Consider the following 18,246-nt stretch of genomic DNA (forward strand, 5'->3'; position numbering starts at 1 on the left):
AATCTGATCTGGGCTACGAGAAAGTAGCCTGAAATTCTACTTTCGCTCAGGAACAAGTGTTGCTGGGAGACATGGTATTTGGTGGCCCGCTCGGGCGTGATTCCAGACTTTCAAGCAGTATCAGAGAGCAATTGAAAAGGTATATAAGACCCCCTCCTGCCATCCCAACAACACCCTTCAACGTATAGATCTAGACTAACACCCGTGACTTACATTTCACCCACCTCTTATCTCCCAATGATTCCATTTTCGCCTCGAAATGAACACAATGAAGACGACCATCCTCCTTTATGTCACTGCCCTCACTGGCCCAGTGTTCTCAGCACCTCAGGCAGTCAGTGAGGTAGCAGAGACAGCTTCACTGCCCCGCTCCACGAGCACTTCCACCTCACAATCTCTCGTAGACGATGCTGTCGATGGAATTCGGCCTACTGGAGTGGCACAGGCTGCCGGGGACAGCACGCGTCTAAAAGAGCGCATGGACAAGCCCCCAGAGCATCTGACAATCCAGATTATCAACTCTTATGGTGAGTGTCAGATCAAAGAACAAGGTTCCTTGACTTCTGGAAGATTAAAATACGGCTATTTAGATACGAAACAAAGAGCTGACTTTGATGACAGGTCTTGAAATCACGACCGCACATGCCAGCAACGCAGGTAGTCCAACTCCAGTTGGTGGCGCAATTCAGCCTGGCATTGTTCCTAATGGAACAACTGCCTCCTTTGCAGTGCCAACTGGCTGGGCCGGAAATGTCGCAATGAACAGAGCCAACATGTCAATCAACGGCGACGTTACTCTGCTTGAGGCTTCATTCGTGGTGTAAGGCCGTCCACCCGCCCCCTCCCCCCCCCCCAACACAAGTGGAAAAAAAAAAGAGATTATATTCATGATCCATCGAGTACCATCATTTCATTGCTAACAAAATCTAGCGCCGATGGGTGGGACTTCGCCGTCGCAGGCGTCGATGTCTCGCACGTCAACGGTTTCACCGTTCCTATCATCTGCGAGTGCAACGGCAAATGGGTGGCTGGCTGCAAGAAGAACCTCTTCAATGTCAAGGCCCGCCAGATGAAGCCGGCCAATGCTGCTATCAACCCCCTCCGAGCCGACACGTCGGCTACTTCTGCCAAGGCCTTTTTCGCGCCGTGCGAGGGCGCCGCCTACACCTTCCCCAACGACCACGCCGCGAATAGCTGGGGTGCTTGCCAGAGTGGATTGATCTCCTGCTGCGTTGGCACGGCTTGTCCTGCGTCAGCTCCACAGGCTTAGGCTTCGGTGGTCTGCAATATTCCCTAGCAGCGTCCGAGAGGAAGGAAGATCACTTAGAGGGGCATTCAATTTCATTCATCGCGATTTGTACTTGTGGGGGCGGACCAGACTTGGCATCCAATGTGCTCATGATCAATTGATAACATTGAATTTGTTGAACAACGCTTCCGTCTATTCTTTCCTTTTAGCTTTCCTATAGTATACCATCATACACATAACTTGATAGACTCATTAAGTTGAAGGCTCTGCGACCTTTACAGTAGCTTTGCCAAACGTCTTGCCGGTGAAAAGCGACAGGAACGCGTCCTGAGCCGACTCGATGCCCTCGAACTTGGTAGCACGAGCTTTGACTGAGCCCTCAGCGATCCACTTAGGCATGACCTCCCAGAACTTGTCAATGTTGTCAGTATAGATATTGTGGTCCCAGAAGACGAAGCCCTGGATGTTAATACGCCTGCGGAAGATTTCGGCAAGGTTGGTCACTCCGAACTGCTCCGAGGGCGGCTTGTTGTACTCGGACACCATGCCGCAAACAATAATGCGACCGAACCACTTCATGTTTGTGAGGGCAGCCTGGAAGTGGTCGCCTCCGACGTTCTCGTAGACGACGTCCACCCCCTCGGGTGCGAGCCTCTTCAGCGCGTCGTTGCAGCTCTCCTTGGTGTAGTTGAAGCATTCATCCGCGCCGAGCGACTTCACGTACTCGGCCTTCTCATCCGAGCTGACACTGCCGATTACGCGCATACCCTCCTTCTTGGCGAGCTGCACGACGATCTCACCAACAGTGGACGAGGCGGCGTTGACCCAGATGGTCTCGCCTTTCTTGGGCTTGACGAGGCCGTAGAAGGAGTTCCAGGCCGTCTGGCCAGCCAGGCCTAGGGCGCCGACCCAGTTGCCCAAGTCGATGTTGTACTTGTTCTCCACCTTCCAAATCATGTGCGAAGCCATAGGCTTGTACTCAATGAGCTGCGATTTACTGTCAGCGGGCCCGAGCTAAAAAATAATCGAATCCCGCAGTGGATAAACTTACCTCGACCGGTACAACGGCGTACTCGGCGAAAGGCAACACACCCGAAATGATTTCGCCCTCTTTGAACTTCTCATTGTCGCTCTTAACCACCTGGGCGACGGAGAAGCCAGCGATGGGCTCCTCCGGAACATAACCTGGAACGTAGCTCTCGAAAGTAGGGCCCTTCATGCGGTCGCGCATGTGGGGGTCGAAACCCAGGACCAGCGTCTTGACGACCAAGCCCTGAGGTGGTGGCGTGAGCTCCAGAGGCTTATCCTCTAGGGCCATGTTCACGTTGGCCTTGATCATCCCCTCCGGGACGCTCTTGTAGATGAGGGACTTGTTGCTGACGGGCGCCATCTTGCTGTTGTCTGAGTATCTACTTCTTTGATGCGGTGGCGTTGGTATGAGTTTGTGCGGATGAAGACTTGAAGGACGAGGATGCCAAAAGCCTTCCAGATGCAACTTTAAAAACTCGAGACTCCTAATCGCCTGACTCCTGCGACCTGCATGCCTCGGTCCGGCCAGAACCCCTAGAGCGGCGCCGCTAGGGGAACAATACGACCACGGTGCCTTCTTAGCTGCGGCATTTGAAGCTGTCTCATAGGGGCAGCGTGCATGTGCAGCTGGGTTGATGTGGGCATGGTGTGGATCCCCGGGTAAGCTAGGTGTAGGATTGACGGTTGCCAGGACCCACCTTGTGGCCTGATACCGCTTCTGTCAAACAGCGCTGCCACATGGCAGATCGCTCATTACCAGTTCAGTAGGGGATCAGTCGTTTTATAACGCTAGCCGAGACCAACGCTGGAAGCGGAAGAAACGCCGCGAGCTTGCCCAGGAGCCGCATTCACGATGCGACGCTGTCAGCTCGGTCTTGCCGGGAATGGCCGCTTGGCGGTATCTCTGAGGTCTACTGTGTATCGTGAGCCGGAATTGGTCCACTGTTCTAGGCCGCAACACATGCGAGAGCTTCAGGTTCAGGAAATTATGGGGAATAGCTATGGGGTACCAGAATCCTGCTCGAAAAATAGCCCATCCCCCGCCTGCAGGTGTTTTGTTGAGTCCAACAACTCCATCGTCGTCGTGGCAATTTATCAAGGGCAAATGTCGAGCAGGACTGTTCTCGGTCCGATTTTGACACTACTAGTATCGATTGGCATACGGCGTCAAGGTTTCCTCATTAGTCAGACAACCCTTTGGAGACCGGATGGGATGTTGGAGAAACCACCTGTTTTGGTACGCGACAAAACCCACATTGATTATTCGATTGTTGATGGGTGGCTATAATTCTGACGACGGCATAGTGATCCGTCGTGGTATGTGGAGATTTGTGGTGGGTCACGGCCCACTAGACTAGAGAATATAGACTAAGAAAAGAAAAGCCCCGGTACATATGGGAAAGGCCGCGTAGGTGCAAGGTCTTGGTGAAAGAGAAGAGCGGGCTTCTGAAAAGTCATGTGCGCGAGCATGCGTGAGCTCTAATGCCATGGGATAGAAGCAGCAGCGTGGAATGTGCATTTCCTGAATTCTGCGTTGGGCTATTGTAGGTCAGATCATCCTTCGCCGACAGATGATGCCTAATCAACCACAGGACGTCATGCACAAGACTATCCACTTCTCTGATGTGCCGCTTTACCCCATCGTGACTCCACATCCACTGCTTTGGGAACGTATATAGTCTCGAAGTAGTTCTGTCACATCAACATTTGTATTATTCATTTTTATTTCGCGAACTCGAGATGTCGGAGTTTTGGAAATCATTTCATGATCTTTGTGGAGTCTTCTTGGGCGAAGTATTTGAGTTGCAAACTCTTGAGTACAAGGTGGGCGAGATTGATAGTTGTCTACGCTCTGACACGCCAGTAGCCTGCGAAATCTTCTGCTTGATGTCTTTGACAACCCATCGCGTAACTAGGTCCACTTTGATATCCCCACCACGGCTGTTGGTTCGAAATGCCAGATAATTCACACATTCGACCAAGGGACTTCTACTTTCGTTCTGTATGCGATCAGTAATTTAAAGGGCATTCGTGACTTTCGGGGTTCTGTATTTCACATGTTTCTGATAGCGCTTTTTATAGCTAGGTGTTCCAAAACCTCTGGCGTCGCCTCTGTCCTGCACGAAGTCTAGTTGACTAGGTGGCGCGAAGGCAGTATGGAATGTCTGCAAGCTGCCGCATTTAAACAAGCAGTTCGTCGATGCTTGTAACACTGGTTGTCTGACGAGTTTCTGATGGAATTGGTGCTTTTCTACGAAATTATGGAAATTTCGGCCAGAAAGTGAAGAATACGCCCGTCGTCTTCATCTGCAGTTGTGTGCTGGTCTGGCAGATAAAGTGGGTCAGCCATTGATGTCATGCGGCTAGCGAGAGTGATGTCATGCAGCACAAGTTATATGCTGATGGATCAACAACCCGTCCCTGGCCTTGATCTTGGATATTCTAGACTTCACACATATACATTGCCATCAGTTTGATAACGTTTCGTTCTGAAGATGAACTCAGATCTCAACAACATCGCCAGTAACCTGGCCAATACAGTGTTGGCCAACAGGGGAGAAACGGGACAGCGCAATGCCGTGCTGGTGTCGCAGCACGGCACGAAAATTCGCGACCCGGGCTTTCTCTCACAAGACTTTCGAAGGACCTTCCATGCGCCACCGAGGCTGTACTTCACTGCCGAGAGCGATGAGTTTGATGCGACAATCTTGTCAGAATGGCAAAAGGCAGGTTTCACCGTCGAGTATTTCTCCATGGGCAAAGGTGGTGCATCTTATGAGAGAAAGTTGAAGTCACTGTTCACAAGGGACCTGGAGCCAGGAGAGACTTTCGGGATAATCGGTGAGTGACACGACGACAATCAGATGCTCTCGCTCTCTGAATCTGCGGGAGGCGATTCGCAGGATTCGAGGCTAGGATGACGAAGGCCACGACGATGCATGGTCGATTTGGGATTTAAATCCCGGACGCTATTTCCGATCATACACTGACATGTTATTACAGCGTACGGGGATGCGGCAGGCGCCTGCCTGGAACACTTCCATATTCTAGAGAATAATCCTGATAACAAGCTGGGCTGTCTCATCGCATACTACCCAAATATTATTCCTGACCCTCGTGCGGCGTTTCCCTCAACCATAGAAGTTGTCGTCCACCTGGCAGGAGAAGAGGTCGGCGAGGTCCACCATAGCCAGCTGGCTGGAGTCCCAGGGAAGCGCAAGGTGGTACGTCACGATCTCAAAGGTCCTGGAAAGGGGAAGAGGCTTGATATGGCCTATCCCTGCTACAAGTATGATGCTGAGCCCGGGTTTGCGGAGCGCGATCTGGACGTGTACGACGAGGACAGTGCAGAGCAAGCTTTGGATCGAAGCGTGATGGCGGCGAAGAAAGCTTTCCACATATGATGCGACACTGGCGAAGGCTAGGACCAAGAACGAACGCGAGGACAGGGATGAGAACCCCTCAGAAAGAGACTGTACGTATTCATTGGCAACTGACTGCAATTGTTAAAATATTAAGCGATAATTTTATCTGCATCATATCAAAGGGGCGCCAGTCACCACTGGCGCTTGTGACTTGTTAATGCACATCTACACGCTGGACGCCTGTAGAATTCCGTCTCTCTGGAAGTTGAGCAAAGTCATAGCACACCGTTCCTTATTACCGGCGACGGCAGACAATAAACATGGGATAATTACGTCCGAACTCTGCTCCCAAGCGCGTTCAAAGTGGAGTTTTCCCCGCATCAACAACACTATGGCAAGCATGGTTCCCCAGCACCAGGACAGATGCGGAGATGATTGCTACTGAGGAGAAGGCCGAATCCCTACCCGCCAGCCCACAAAGCGAGGAACGTTGCACGTCTTGACATCGTGGAAGCTGGTTGATCAGCATTTTCCCGACGGTTCGGGTGACGAATTACTGTCTACGGCATGCCAAGGGGTTGGTTTGCGATGGCCAACACGACTCGTTGTGTACTAAAGGGCAGAGTTACTCCTCCCAAGGAAAGTCTTGTCCACACCCCTCGACACTATCGTCTCTTGTCGTTCTGATCGGTTTGGCCCGCCCTGAACAAGATGAAGGGCCTACTCTCCGTCATGACAGCTGTCGCTGGCCTCAGATCTGTCCTGGGTCAAGGGCTTGAAGCGTCTCTTGTAGTGAACCCCAAGAACAGTCCCGGGGTCGGCGGCAGTACCGCATCGCTGCCAATTGACATCTCAGCTCTGCGCAACAACAGAGGGTTCGGAACCAGTCCCAATGACGCGGACTTTGATGGCACGGGCGCGAGTTATCCAGCAAAGTTTCTGCCAGCCGAAAATTTCACCTACGGGGGAGTGGACTTTATCTTTCCACAGTATCAAGACAATAATGGGAGCGACAATGTTCTTGCCCAGGGTCAAGTACTCAACGTAACCAGGGGTCGCTATATCGGTGTGCACATGCTCGCTGCGGCAGAAAGCGCCATCGCCACGGGTTTTGTCAACGCTACGTATGCGGATGGATCGACGACAAGTGGTGCTGTTCTGGTCGACCCGTTCTGGGCGTGGCCGTATCCTTATGGCGGCGACATTATTTTCCCGTACCATCTTACCAATCAGACAGTGGACTGTCAGTACAACCCTTCTCCTGCCGCGGTTGCCCATCCGTGTTCTATTGGAATCTTCCGGATGCATGGCTTTAGGCTCTGTAGCAGGCGACTAACGCATAGCAGACAATCGCTCCATGATATTTCGAAGCGTAAACTGGCTTGACAGCTCGAAGGAGCTGACAAGTGTGCAGCTACCCAATGTGACCAGCGGTGCCGCAAATGGGCCGGGCGGCGCGGCACAAGAAACAAGGCTGCACATCTTCGCGGTGTCGTTGATCCCGGCTGACGCCGAAGGGCTGAGCTTGGATGTCGAGCTGGCGAGAAGCACAAACACGTGGGTTGAAGGCACTAACAAGACCCAGATCTTTGAGGCCATTATCAACAATGTCGGTACATCGTGGGTCCTGGCCAACCAAAGCGTGACTGTGTCGATCGAATCGGACGGTGTGACGACGGTCCAGCCCGCGTATATCAATCGACTTCGGCCTGGAGACCAGGCCCGTGTGCAGATCGGGGTCACCAATGTGGATGGGGTGGCAGAGGGAACCGAGGGAACTGCTAGATTGGTCATCTCAGGGACAGGAGTGTCCACAAACTACACGTTCAATGCCACATACGGTATTCATGAGTATGAGCCGACTTACGAAAGCATCTACGCCCATGAGTCTCCTCCGTGGTTTAGCAACGCGAAGTACGGAATATTCATCCACTGGGGGGTGTATGCGGTCCCTGGTTGGGGTAACTCTGGCGACAATGAGTCCTACGCAGAGTGGTACTGGTGGTGGATGAATTCGGGGCCCAACAGCACCCGCGATCGAACGTACGAGTATCACCTAAAGACATACGGGCCGGATGTGGTCTACGACGACTTCATCGCAAACTTCACCGCATCGCAATTCGATCCTAAGGAATGGGTAGACTTGTTCGCGGATGCTGGCGCGAACTACTTTGTCCAGGTCTCGAAGCATCACGACGGCTACGCAATCTTCGACCTGCCAGCCAATGTCACGGAACGCACGAGTGTAGCACAGTTTCCACACAGGAACCTACTCAAGGAGATCTTTGACGCCGCGGAGGAGCACCAGCCACAGCTCCACAAAGCCACGTACTACAGTTTGCCAGAGTGGTTTCACCCAGACTACCACGGCTTTGCAGACTGGCCCGGCGGCAATGCCACCAATCCCTACACAAATGAGACATTGCCCTACACTGGGTATGTGCCCCTGAATGACTACGTTGCAGACAAGATTTTGCCAGAGATGCAGACCCTGGCAAACATGGGCACAGAGGTCCTGTGGTGTGACATTGGCGGCCCGAACTTGACGGCGCAGTTTGCTGCAGAGTACTTCAACACCGCGGCTAGACAAGGGAAGCAGGTTCTGACAAATAACCGATGCGGCACGCCAGGGGACTTTGACACACCCGAGTACGCCAAGTATGAGTCGGTGCAGATCCGGAAGTGGGAGTCAAGTCTGGGAATGGATCCTTTTAGCTATGGATATAATAGGGCCACCCCTGACGACAAGTATTTGACGGCGCAGGGAATCGTTACGACTCTGGTGGATATCGTCAGCAAGAATGGGAATTTCCTCCTGGATGTGGGGCCAACTGCTGAAGGTGAGCAAAATCGCATCTCTGAACGGCATAGGTGTAGAACTAACAAAGGGCTCCGTAGGTATCATCATCGATATCGAGCAGCGTAATCTGCGCGCAGCAGGAGTGTGGATTAAGTCCCATGCCGAGGCTATCTTCAACACAACATACTGGTCTATCACGCCAGAGGAAGGTGACACAGTGCGGTTTACCCAGACACCTGATGCATTTTACATCAGCACACTTTACGCGCCTAACGACACCCTCGTCCTAACCTCGCCTGTACCCTATGTGGAGGGTGATGAGGTGACTGTCGTCGGCGGTAACAGGTCTGGCACTGTAGTCCCGAGTGAGCTGTCCAACGGCAACTTGACGCTGACTATCAGTGAGGACGTGAGAAACGCAGATGAGTATGCTTGGGTATTCAAGATTGCGTTTGGGGGCGTCAACAGCACTGGTGGGGGAAGCAGTAATGGGAGCGGGAGCGGGTCAGGAGAAGCAAGTGGCAACGGTGGACAAGCTCTTGGAAGCTCGTCTATTGTATTGGCATTGGCTGTTTTATCGAGCATTTTTCAGGCCTTCCTCTGATACATCAGTATTCGATAAAATAAGAGTTTGAGTTCAGTGGGGCGGACCCCAGCCAAATGATTGTATTTATCCGGGAATATGCATTCGCTCGAGCCTCACACTTCAATTCTTCTGAACTCTACCACTCCAGTTGGATCCGGCCCACTCACACTTCCGGAATAGAAATTTGGGTACCTCTCCTTCACACCATCGGGGAAACGAACGTCAAATTGAAGTAGGATTCGCGCCATAATCAACTTGATCTCGTTCGCCGCGAAGAAACGTCCTGGGCATGCATGCTTGCCGAAGCCAAAACTGGTATTCTCCTTCGTGACGCTCACGAACTGATACGACTCGCGAGTGCGGAAGCCATTCGGGTCGAGCGTGTCGTCCTTGGTGCGTAGGTCGTAGAAACGGTAGGGATTAAACACCTCCGGGTCTGGATAATGGTCCGGATCGTGGAGAACGGGCAGACTTGGGGTCTCGATATATGCCCTGGCCGGAATGTGAGTTCCATCCTTTAATGTGATCGGCTTGTAGACGTAACGGCGGAACGAGTCTGTCACAATCAGTATTTGGTGTGGTTCATGGATAAGTGATGAGGGAGACTTACCAACAAAGGGTGGGCTGAACCTCTGGCTCTCGCGCATGAAACTGTCTAGAAGCTTCATGTTAAACAATGCCTGAGACGTCATGACACCATTCGTTTCTTTGAGAACGGAGGCGATCTCCGCGCGGATATCCTGCACCACTTCAGGACGGACGGCAAGGTCGTACAGCATGCCGGTCGCGGCAAGAGTCGTGGTGTGGATCGCAGCTCTGCCATACATTAGCCACATGCTACGGAACCCGGAACAATGCAATCCGAAAGATTCTAATAGAAGACCGATGGGCAACAGTAGCGAGAGAAGGCTTGTACTTACAAGGTCAGGAGCAGCTGCATGTCGGTCAAGTGACCAACATCGGTAATTCCGTGTTCACTTGTCTTCTCAACCATCCACTGCAGTAGGTCGTCCGGAACAGGATGGCCCTGCTTGATTAACTGCCGCCTCTTCTCCACCATGGGCTCTAAAAATTCCCTCATACGACGTCTGTGCTCCTGACCGCGGTTGACTGCTGGCGCTAATTTGAGCTTCACAACAAGTGATCTCATGAACTTAGGCCATCGCTTGATCTGGGCCGCGCCAGCAGTGATATCGTTAGTGAAGTCGATTGCGGAGGCCAGGTAGACCTCATGGCGACAATAGTCTGGTCCCACGAAGATATCGCCGGAGACGATCGCTACAACACGGAGGAGGATGGGGAAGATAGTGAGTGGAGTCCATTCGTTGCACGGCGGAATCTCTGAATTGATTGTATTCTCGACTTGGGCTGAAAGTCGTGGATTTAATCGGGCTGAAATGATCATCAGTTAGGTTGAGTCCGTTTTCTGTATTCACTTGGATATAAAGTTTCTTACTTAGACTTCGAGTCAAGTCGACTTTTACAACGCTGTTGGCCACTTCTGTTCTGTCCTTAGGCGGAAACAACTTGATGTGATCATTTGCGAACGTCTAAACGTGGTTCATTAGGGTAATGGCAGTATCATAATCCGAGCGCCAAGATCTTACATCTGTAAACGCTTTCAGGACGTCAATTTCGTCATCCGAGCGTTGTCTCAACTCATCTAAATAGGCGTTCGGAACGATGAGATGATCACCTATTTCGCCAGGAAAATCAGCTGAATATGCCCAGTGCTTCTCTGCTGAGGTTTTGGGTGATTGAAAGGAGGCTACCGACCATCAGGCATAGTAAGGCGATAAACTTGAGTTTTGAAGCGGCGGTAGCCCTCCTCATACAGCTTGACGGGCTGGTATAAGAACGCCTCTGCGCGTTTGCGACGGCTCCCATATTCCTTGCCCAATAATGGGAACTTTGTTATTTCCGACTGAGAGCTCAATCGATGGATCACGATGACCACTGTAGCTAATAGTGCTGCAAAGACCCAGCCAGAAAAGTTCTGCCCGAGCAGGACTGGAAGATCTGTTGAAGCCATTTCGCTCTCGTGAGAAGCAAGTATCCTCCACAACTTTCTGCCGTTCTGAAGACTAATGTGGGAATGCGGCCGCTGTACCGTACTACAAAACGTCGGATTGGAGAGGAAATGAAGCTTATTTAGCTTTGCCCAGTTGTAACTGGGGAATAGTTAATCCTTGTTCTTTCGTCTACCAGTCAATGCGTTTCATCACGTAGCGGGGACTTGTGACCTCGTGAAGCTTGGCCACACGTCAAGATGGAGAAGCCTTGGTGCGGAGGAGGTCCATCATCCGGCCACTCTTATGGGTGCCGGAACCAATACATTCGCTATGCAGCTTCTCCAACACTTATGCGAGTGGTGCTGACTGATATTCATGTCAGGAATTCGGATTCATGATTCTCTCCGCAGTCTCTAGTCTTAGTCGTACTTTCTCTATACCTAGTATATCAACAGTAGTGTCAATCGATTGTCGGTAAGTCGCAGGCAATTCGAACCCGAGCCCGGCGAACTTCATCCCCCCAAGGTTTATAAGCATTGTTCATCAGCGGAAAGATAGTCCCAGTTACAATCTGGAAAGCAACACTGAGGCTGATGAGAGCAAGGGTGTAACCGCAGCCCTCATCCGCTTGTGCAAAATCGCTGATGCCTCGGCAATGGACTTTCAGTCTCTAGGCCAGTCACCTCCAGCAAAGATAATTATAGCCATTCAATTGACATTTGCGACTTTTGGTGGCTGCTTCCAGTCCAACTCTCGTTTGAGGAAAGCCTTGGTGGCCGTCTTTATCTGGGCAACCTTTGCGTTCCACTGCTCTCGATCACCATCGTTCTTTGGAGACACGATCTCCTTGCGCATTCCGTCCGGAGTCAAGTACCTGCCTAGATGCATGACCCTGCCCTTTCCTCTCGCCGTCACTGTGTCTTTGCCGTGGCTGTTGACGAGCAGCTTTCGCAACCGAATCAAATTGTCTTCTTCTCTGTCCGTGAAGACGAGGATGTAATCATAGGTCTTGAAAATGGCTCTCGTTACTCCTCGTGATTGTCTTGCCTGTATCTGTTTCCTGACGTCATCTTTGTATGGGTAGTTGAACATTTTGTTGTCGAAAAGCGCGGCAAGCGGCGTCGACTTTGGGGGGGTCTTGCCATCGACCATGTCCAGCTGGTAACTGGGATAGAGAAACTTCATGCCGTGAATCGTGTCGGTGACTTCGTTGCGGCTGCGAATGAAGAATCCAGCAGAGTGCGCCACTTTGATTTTCCAGTCACCACCAGTGCTCAGAGTCCACTCGCGGAGCAGCTTTGTGTATGCTTCTGCAACAACGCCGCGAGCGACATTGTACGGGTCGATGAAGATAATTCTGACGTCCGAGCGAGGAGGCTCCGGAGAGGATGAAGGCGAAGGTTGTCTGATGGGCCCGTGTCCCTGGCCTTGAACAAGCAGCTTGTTGATGCCAAATCCTGTCATTACTTGTAAAAGGTCTCTCAAATCCTGTCGATGTTCCTCAATGCTGTTACCAAGGGCTTCCAGCTTGTCGGAGCTGCTGCCCAGTGCAAAGTATGCCTGTGCAGCAAATTTGAAGCGGAACTGCAAGCCCCAAGGGCCAATGTCACTGTCCCATTTGACGAATAGAGCCTTCACTTCTTCGCTGTCCTTGCGAATGTCCTTGATAACAGTAAGCAGCTCGTCGGTCATTGCCGGGCCGAGTCGCGCCAAAGAGCCTCTCTCATCTGTACGTAACAAGATCTCTAGCTGGCTTAGTATCGTGTTCAACCTGCCCATCCGCTTGCCTATGCGGCGTACTTGTTCTGGAGCGTCCTGTATCTTCTTGTAGACCTGGACCACTTTCTCGACCACTTCAACTACCTGGAGCAGGGTGCCCAATGGGTCAGCCATGGCCTGAAAGGCTGATTCATATAACGTCGTCGTAGTGAATGGTATTATATGTCAACGAATGGTCAGCAGATGCGCGCAACATTGGGTGGGAGAAAGATGACGCGGAGACAAGATCGCCGAACACAGCCGCAGAGCTCCGTAAGCGCCCTAATCATCAGCCGCACTAGAATCTGTCACCCACGATAGGCAGGCACTGAGACTCACTCGGAATCAGCATTTGCTTATCCTTGTTCATCCATTAGGTGCCGAGGTAGCTAACGCATGCCCCGGGTCTTGGCACACGCTGCAGAGGTCCATATCGGAGCTTGAACCAAAGAAGCTTATTTCTGCCGTGAATTCTACCTAACCGGCCATCGTCAACGCCCACTGACTACTCGAGATGCGACGAGGCTTTTGAACCCCTTCGAGAACGAATGGTAGACAGATCCTGAGGCGAAGTGGCATGAACGTCGCCGGATTGGCAGAGGCTTGCACTAATTTTGACATTCCCTCGACTTCCCCTCGCAATCTCAGAACGTGGCTTTCAGTTGGCGTGCAGATCGCCCAAGAGCCAGTTGAAACACGACACTGATTTTGCATGTCCCATTCGCTATGGCGCTCTTTATTATGGATTCAAATGGCCTGTTCTGTCCTCCGGAAAAATACCTATTCGAGCGGCTGCGCTTAATCGGCACTCAACCTACAGGTGACACTGCTTTAGTGGAAGATTAAAGGGGTTCACCGTAGATAGCAGCTAGCGTTGCATCGCTGTGAACCACAGCCGAAGACATCGATATGATAACTTGGCATTATCAATACGACACACTCGGAAGGGACATTCCCCATGAGGCATGAAAGTCTTGGCTGTCATGAGAGCGGAGCTCACTGGTCTCCTTGATCCATCAATGAAAACACTCTGCCGTTTCTAAGCATATTGCCCACTGTAACAGTGGAACATGCTGTTCCATTTGTCGCCCTCCCCCAAACTACGAAGCCCCACCACTTCCAGAACCGATGGCCTTTTTTGCTCAGTGATTCGACGTTTCTGGAAATGGTTCCGGGCCTAGAACGGTACCAGGCTAAGCATCTTGGCGATGGAGGCAAATAGGAGGCGACGCAACAGGTAGTTTAAAATGATGCCGGGTCCATGATGGATCATCCCTAGGGCCTCTTGTCTTCAGCATCAACTCGTTTTGTAATTCTCAGTCCACTCTCGGCATCAATCAGCCCTCCTGTCAGAATGTTGCTCACCAAGCAAGCATTAGCCGCTGCGTTTTTGCAGGCTCTCGGTGTCATTGCGGTGCCCCTCGATTCAACAGCAGTTCTCAAGCCTGCAACACCAGCTCGCGCAGCCGCGCCCCCGGCGACGTTCACGGCAAATGCAAATATTGGTCCTGGAGGAAGCACTTACACGGACTCACCGCATTTCCGTGTCTATGGAGCTACCGGAACAACTGCCACCAATGCGCTGAACATGCTCGAAGCTGCCTACAGCTGCTTTGTCGACACCCTTGCCTGGCGTTCCTCAGGGCTCTCTTACAACGATGCCACTGACGCTGGACCGTGGACCAAAGTGAATGTGTACTCTGTCTCAACCCTGACAGGTGCAGCCGGCGTCATGCATTCTGATTATAACACCGGTATGAGCTGGCTTGAGGTCGTGAACAACTACCTAGCAGTGCCTGGAGTCACCGTCCACGAGTACGGCCATGGATTGACTTACCACGAGAAGAATTGGGTGGATCAAGGACGGACAGGTGCTTGGTGGGAGACTGTTGCCAACTGGGTTGCAGACACTTATAAGACTTCCCCTCTCTGTGCCAGCGCGAGATCAAAATACAGCCAGTCCACCAGCGCCACCGAGATCAACCTGAACAAAGTCATCGGAGATTCCTTCCAAGTTCTAGTAGACGGAACTGCTGGCTCCGGAAACTACTATGAGGCATGGCCATTCCTCAGCTACCTGACTTACAACCTTGACAACTTCGCCGGACTCGGCACAAACACGATTCGCGAATCATTCCGACAATACAGCAAGGGAAGTAACGAGACCCCCCTCCACACCTTTGCTCGGCTTTCCACCGGTGCCACCATTCAAAAGGTCGTCGGTCGCTACTGGGCGCGCATGGCATACGTTGATATTGGCCACCCAACGGCGCAGTCCGTGTTCCTCAGCCAGCGCGGACAAATCAATTATTCCAACCTCGACAGCCAAGGAAACGGCGTGTACAAAGTCAAGGCAGCCCGCCAGCCTCGTTACATGGGCGCAAACATCATCCCACTCAAGAAGTCCGGCACCGTCACTGTCACAGCTAAGATTACCACCAGCGGTACATACACCGCGACCCTCGCTGTGCGCAACACCAGCTCCGGTGCGACGCGTTACATCGATTTTGCCAGCGGGTCGGCTTCGACTTCAGTCACAAGCTCCGAGGAGGCCTCTGTGGTTGTTGCCAACACCCCTGCTCTTATTCAATATGACCCCTTCAACATCGGCAGCGATGTTAACGCGGGCCTGGACTACACTCTGACTCTGACTGGTGCCACGGCATAGCTATGAATTTCTTTTCAAGTTTCGAATATGCATATTAGCATATGACAGTCTGAATCGAGAAGCAAAGATAAACCCCGGAGGAGATGTTCATATTCTACCTTTTTGTTTTAAAGCATGTACATACGTCTACGTACCAAATCAAACCACTGGCTTTTCCCCCACCTGAGTAAGGCCTGCGCAAAACTAGCATGGTGAATTGGGGAAAATGCGGTACCTTTGTCTGTTCAAGAAGACCATCCGTTTCCGGTCTGCATGCCAAATTGTTTCTGCCCGTTGAAGACTTTGTGCTTTATTCGGCAAGGCAACAAAGTTGTCTCGTAGTACCAGGTCCAAGGTTATGAGTACACGGAATATTTTCAATTGTATCGAAAGAACAACGTCACAAACTAGGAGCAGTGCGAAATTCCCAACGATTATCTGTCATGTATGATGCCACCATTGAAATATCGAACTAGTATATGGAAAACATCGCTCCTGTCACGCCTTTGCCCCCGGCGAATGCCCAGTCAATCAATGTATGGTCGCCGGGCACACCAAGGACGCCGTCGCAAATAGCGCGCGTGAGATATCGAGAGAACGAGTACTTCAGACTCTGGCGAGATGGACGAAAAGACGCATGGGAGGCGCCACAATGGCGAATCCCCCTGCAAGATTTGCCACCTAGGCGTAGCGGCGCCTGGGATGGGCAGATTCCAACCCCATCGTCTGGAGCCGTGCGCCGCCGCCGAGACAACAGGACAAGCATACGTTACTATCCATCAGGATCGGGGTCTTTGGCCCCTACCTTCATCCAAACACCTACCAATCGGATGCTGTCAATGCTTCAGGGTGTGTCACTCGTTAAGATCCTCGGGTATGGCGGTCAAGGAGTCGCATGCTTAGTGGCGGTCACCGATCGACAGGGAACGACGAGACAGGCCGTAATGAAGATGAGCATTGGCGATGATGATTGGTCTACAGAGGACTTGAGCACAGAGAAGAACTGGCAGGTCAGCTTGATGAGAGCAATGCATGTCGTACAACTAATCAAATGGTCCACATTGAGAGGCCGTGCAACAACGCCGGAGGATGTACAAGTTGACAATAACCCAAGACTTTATTTCATGGAACTCATGAAGAATGGCGATCTCCACGAGGTGATTGGCCGAGCAGGTACAAGTGGACAGAAGCTGCCCAACAAATTATTGTGGAAGATTTTCGCGTGCTGTATGTTACCCAGAGGCATGGAGCTGCGCAAAGCTGACCATCGTAAGTAATACGAGGTTGCATCGCTATGCGATATCCACCGAAATTGCGAAGAATTATATCCCAGACGCAAGCGGACTGGGTTTCAGATGAGGGACCCGACATCCTCGAAGAAGTCCCAGCAGATCCTGGCGTCAGAACGGCGCGCGACTACGATTTGGTTCATTTTGACCTTGATCCAAAGAATAGTGAGTTTTGTGCGACTTGCTTCCTTCTGTCTCTGTATTTGCGGTCGGAGTGTATCAAACACTAAACCTGGGCTCAGTATTTATAGGAGATTTCGACAGCCAGGGCCATGAATATGTTCCACGCCTCAAAGTTAGTTCAGTGCCGAAGAGCTAAGGCTAAAACTCGAAAAAGAACCCGACAGATGCTGACGATCACATGCTTAGGTTGCGGACCTTGGCCTTGCCGATAGAACCACAGGGGAACTCTTAACAACCCCGTGAGATATAGCCCATTTGGCTTCGGTTGTAGAGAATGCCAATGCGATAGAATATAAAAAAATACTGATGACAACTGGCAGGGCAATTTGGACGTCAAGGCAACGAGGCAAATCCGACTTCTACCTTCCTGTAAGCCTCGCCCTCATAGTTCTAGACAGAGCCGTTGACGTTCAAAGAATCCCCTGACAATCAATCGTGACAACAGGAACAATATCATGAGGAATGGGAATGGGCTGGGACTACACCCCGCCAACAACGACCTCCGCTTCAGATTGCGGCAAATTATGGATCATGGAGCAACGTATATCATATCGGATTGGTAAGCAATCATGCAATTTCACTCTTATACAAAGACATATTTTTGAAAATTTGGTCCCTGACAATTTGAAGTGTATGCATATGTTAATAACTCTGTACTCTTTTCCCTACCCACCTCATGCCGTGGGTCCATTCAACGGCCAAAGTCTACCGGAGTCGTATGCAAGCGTAGGTACCATAAAAGATCACAGAGGAACACCAGTTCAGGCATTCTACACAAACGGTGCTGAGTTAGTGAGAGAAGAGGCACTCGATGTAAGGCTGAGAAACCTGCTCATGCGGTGTCTGGCTTTGCTCCCGAACCAGCGGCCAGGGCTAGTGGAACTTGAAGCATGGGCGCTTGATGTGGAAATGAACCCGGGATTCTACGATGATATCGAAGGTGATTTGACTTCGACAGAACTCGCGGAGCAATTTATTTGTCGACCGAGAAGCGTGAGTGCTTTCTAAGCCGTCTGAGATTGTCGAGTTTGTGCTGACCAGATTGGCGACGTGGCAGCCCCCAGCAGCCACGATAGTCGTGCCGCCAACGGACGACACTGTTACATCTCAAGAATCTGAGTCCGCGGGAAATCTCTTGGCCAATCTTAGCCTCGGAAGCGGCAGCGGGTCACAGGCTGAAGTAATTCAATAAAACCTGCCATCTTCCTTGTAAATGAAGCTGTACAATTCACTTTGTACCATATGTACAGCCATCTACCCTTCTAAATTGATAATCATAGGCGAGTTGAGATTGATACTTTGACTGAAAAAGTGAATCACTTCAATGA

The 18,246-nt window shown here is 51.4% G+C and overlaps 7 protein-coding genes across 7 annotated transcripts; 4 read left to right on the forward strand and 3 right to left on the reverse strand.

Moving 5' to 3' along the window:
• Positions 1-268: 268 nt before the first annotated feature.
• J7T55_015623 (uncharacterized protein) lies at positions 269-1,270 on the forward strand (the record flags this gene model as incomplete). The annotated part of the gene is made up of 3 exons (XM_053139873.1): positions 269-527; positions 622-820; positions 931-1,270. 3 exons carry the CDS (start codon positions 269-271, stop codon positions 1,268-1,270), a joined length of 798 nt encoding a protein of 265 aa, XP_052997343.1.
• Positions 1,271-1,501: 231 nt separating this feature from the next.
• Positions 1,502-2,639, reverse strand: J7T55_015624 (nadp-dependent leukotriene b4 12-hydroxydehydrogenase; the record flags this gene model as incomplete). The annotated part of the gene is made up of 2 exons (XM_053139874.1): positions 1,502-2,236; positions 2,301-2,639. 2 exons carry the CDS (start codon positions 2,637-2,639, stop codon positions 1,502-1,504), a joined length of 1,074 nt encoding a protein of 357 aa, XP_052997344.1.
• A 2,134-nt stretch (positions 2,640-4,773) lies between these two features.
• J7T55_015625 (dienelactone hydrolase) lies at positions 4,774-5,682 on the forward strand (the record flags this gene model as incomplete). The annotated part of the gene is made up of 2 exons (XM_053139875.1): positions 4,774-5,119; positions 5,282-5,682. The coding sequence occupies 2 exons, from the start codon at positions 4,774-4,776 to the stop codon at positions 5,680-5,682; spliced, it is 747 nt and encodes a 248-aa protein (XP_052997345.1).
• A 672-nt stretch (positions 5,683-6,354) lies between these two features.
• J7T55_015626 (uncharacterized protein) lies at positions 6,355-9,047 on the forward strand (the record flags this gene model as incomplete). The annotated part of the gene is made up of 3 exons (XM_053139876.1): positions 6,355-6,886; positions 6,990-8,483; positions 8,542-9,047. The coding sequence occupies 3 exons, from the start codon at positions 6,355-6,357 to the stop codon at positions 9,045-9,047; spliced, it is 2,532 nt and encodes an 843-aa protein (XP_052997346.1).
• A 95-nt stretch (positions 9,048-9,142) lies between these two features.
• Positions 9,143-11,061, reverse strand: J7T55_015627 (ent-kaurene oxidase; the record flags this gene model as incomplete). The annotated part of the gene is made up of 6 exons (XM_053139877.1): positions 9,143-9,585; positions 9,640-9,845; positions 9,950-10,421; positions 10,486-10,579; positions 10,637-10,725; positions 10,806-11,061. 6 exons carry the CDS (start codon positions 11,059-11,061, stop codon positions 9,143-9,145), a joined length of 1,560 nt encoding a protein of 519 aa, XP_052997347.1.
• A 688-nt stretch (positions 11,062-11,749) lies between these two features.
• Positions 11,750-12,934, reverse strand: J7T55_015628 (uncharacterized protein; the record flags this gene model as incomplete). The annotated part of the gene is made up of 1 exon (XM_053139878.1): positions 11,750-12,934. The coding sequence occupies one exon, from the start codon at positions 12,932-12,934 to the stop codon at positions 11,750-11,752; it is 1,185 nt and encodes a 394-aa protein (XP_052997348.1).
• A 1,219-nt stretch (positions 12,935-14,153) lies between these two features.
• On the forward strand, positions 14,154-15,467 carry J7T55_015629 (dockerin type 1; the record flags this gene model as incomplete). Its single annotated transcript, XM_053139880.1, has 1 exon — positions 14,154-15,467. One exon carries the CDS (start codon positions 14,154-14,156, stop codon positions 15,465-15,467), a length of 1,314 nt encoding a protein of 437 aa, XP_052997349.1.
• Between the last annotated feature and the right edge of the window lie 2,779 nt (positions 15,468-18,246).

Source organism: Diaporthe amygdali, assembly GCF_026229845.1.
Source record: "Diaporthe amygdali strain CAA958 chromosome Unknown NODE_5_length_1802954_cov_64_987939, whole genome shotgun sequence".
In the NCBI taxonomy this organism is placed as follows: domain Eukaryota; kingdom Fungi; phylum Ascomycota; class Sordariomycetes; order Diaporthales; family Diaporthaceae; genus Diaporthe; species Diaporthe amygdali.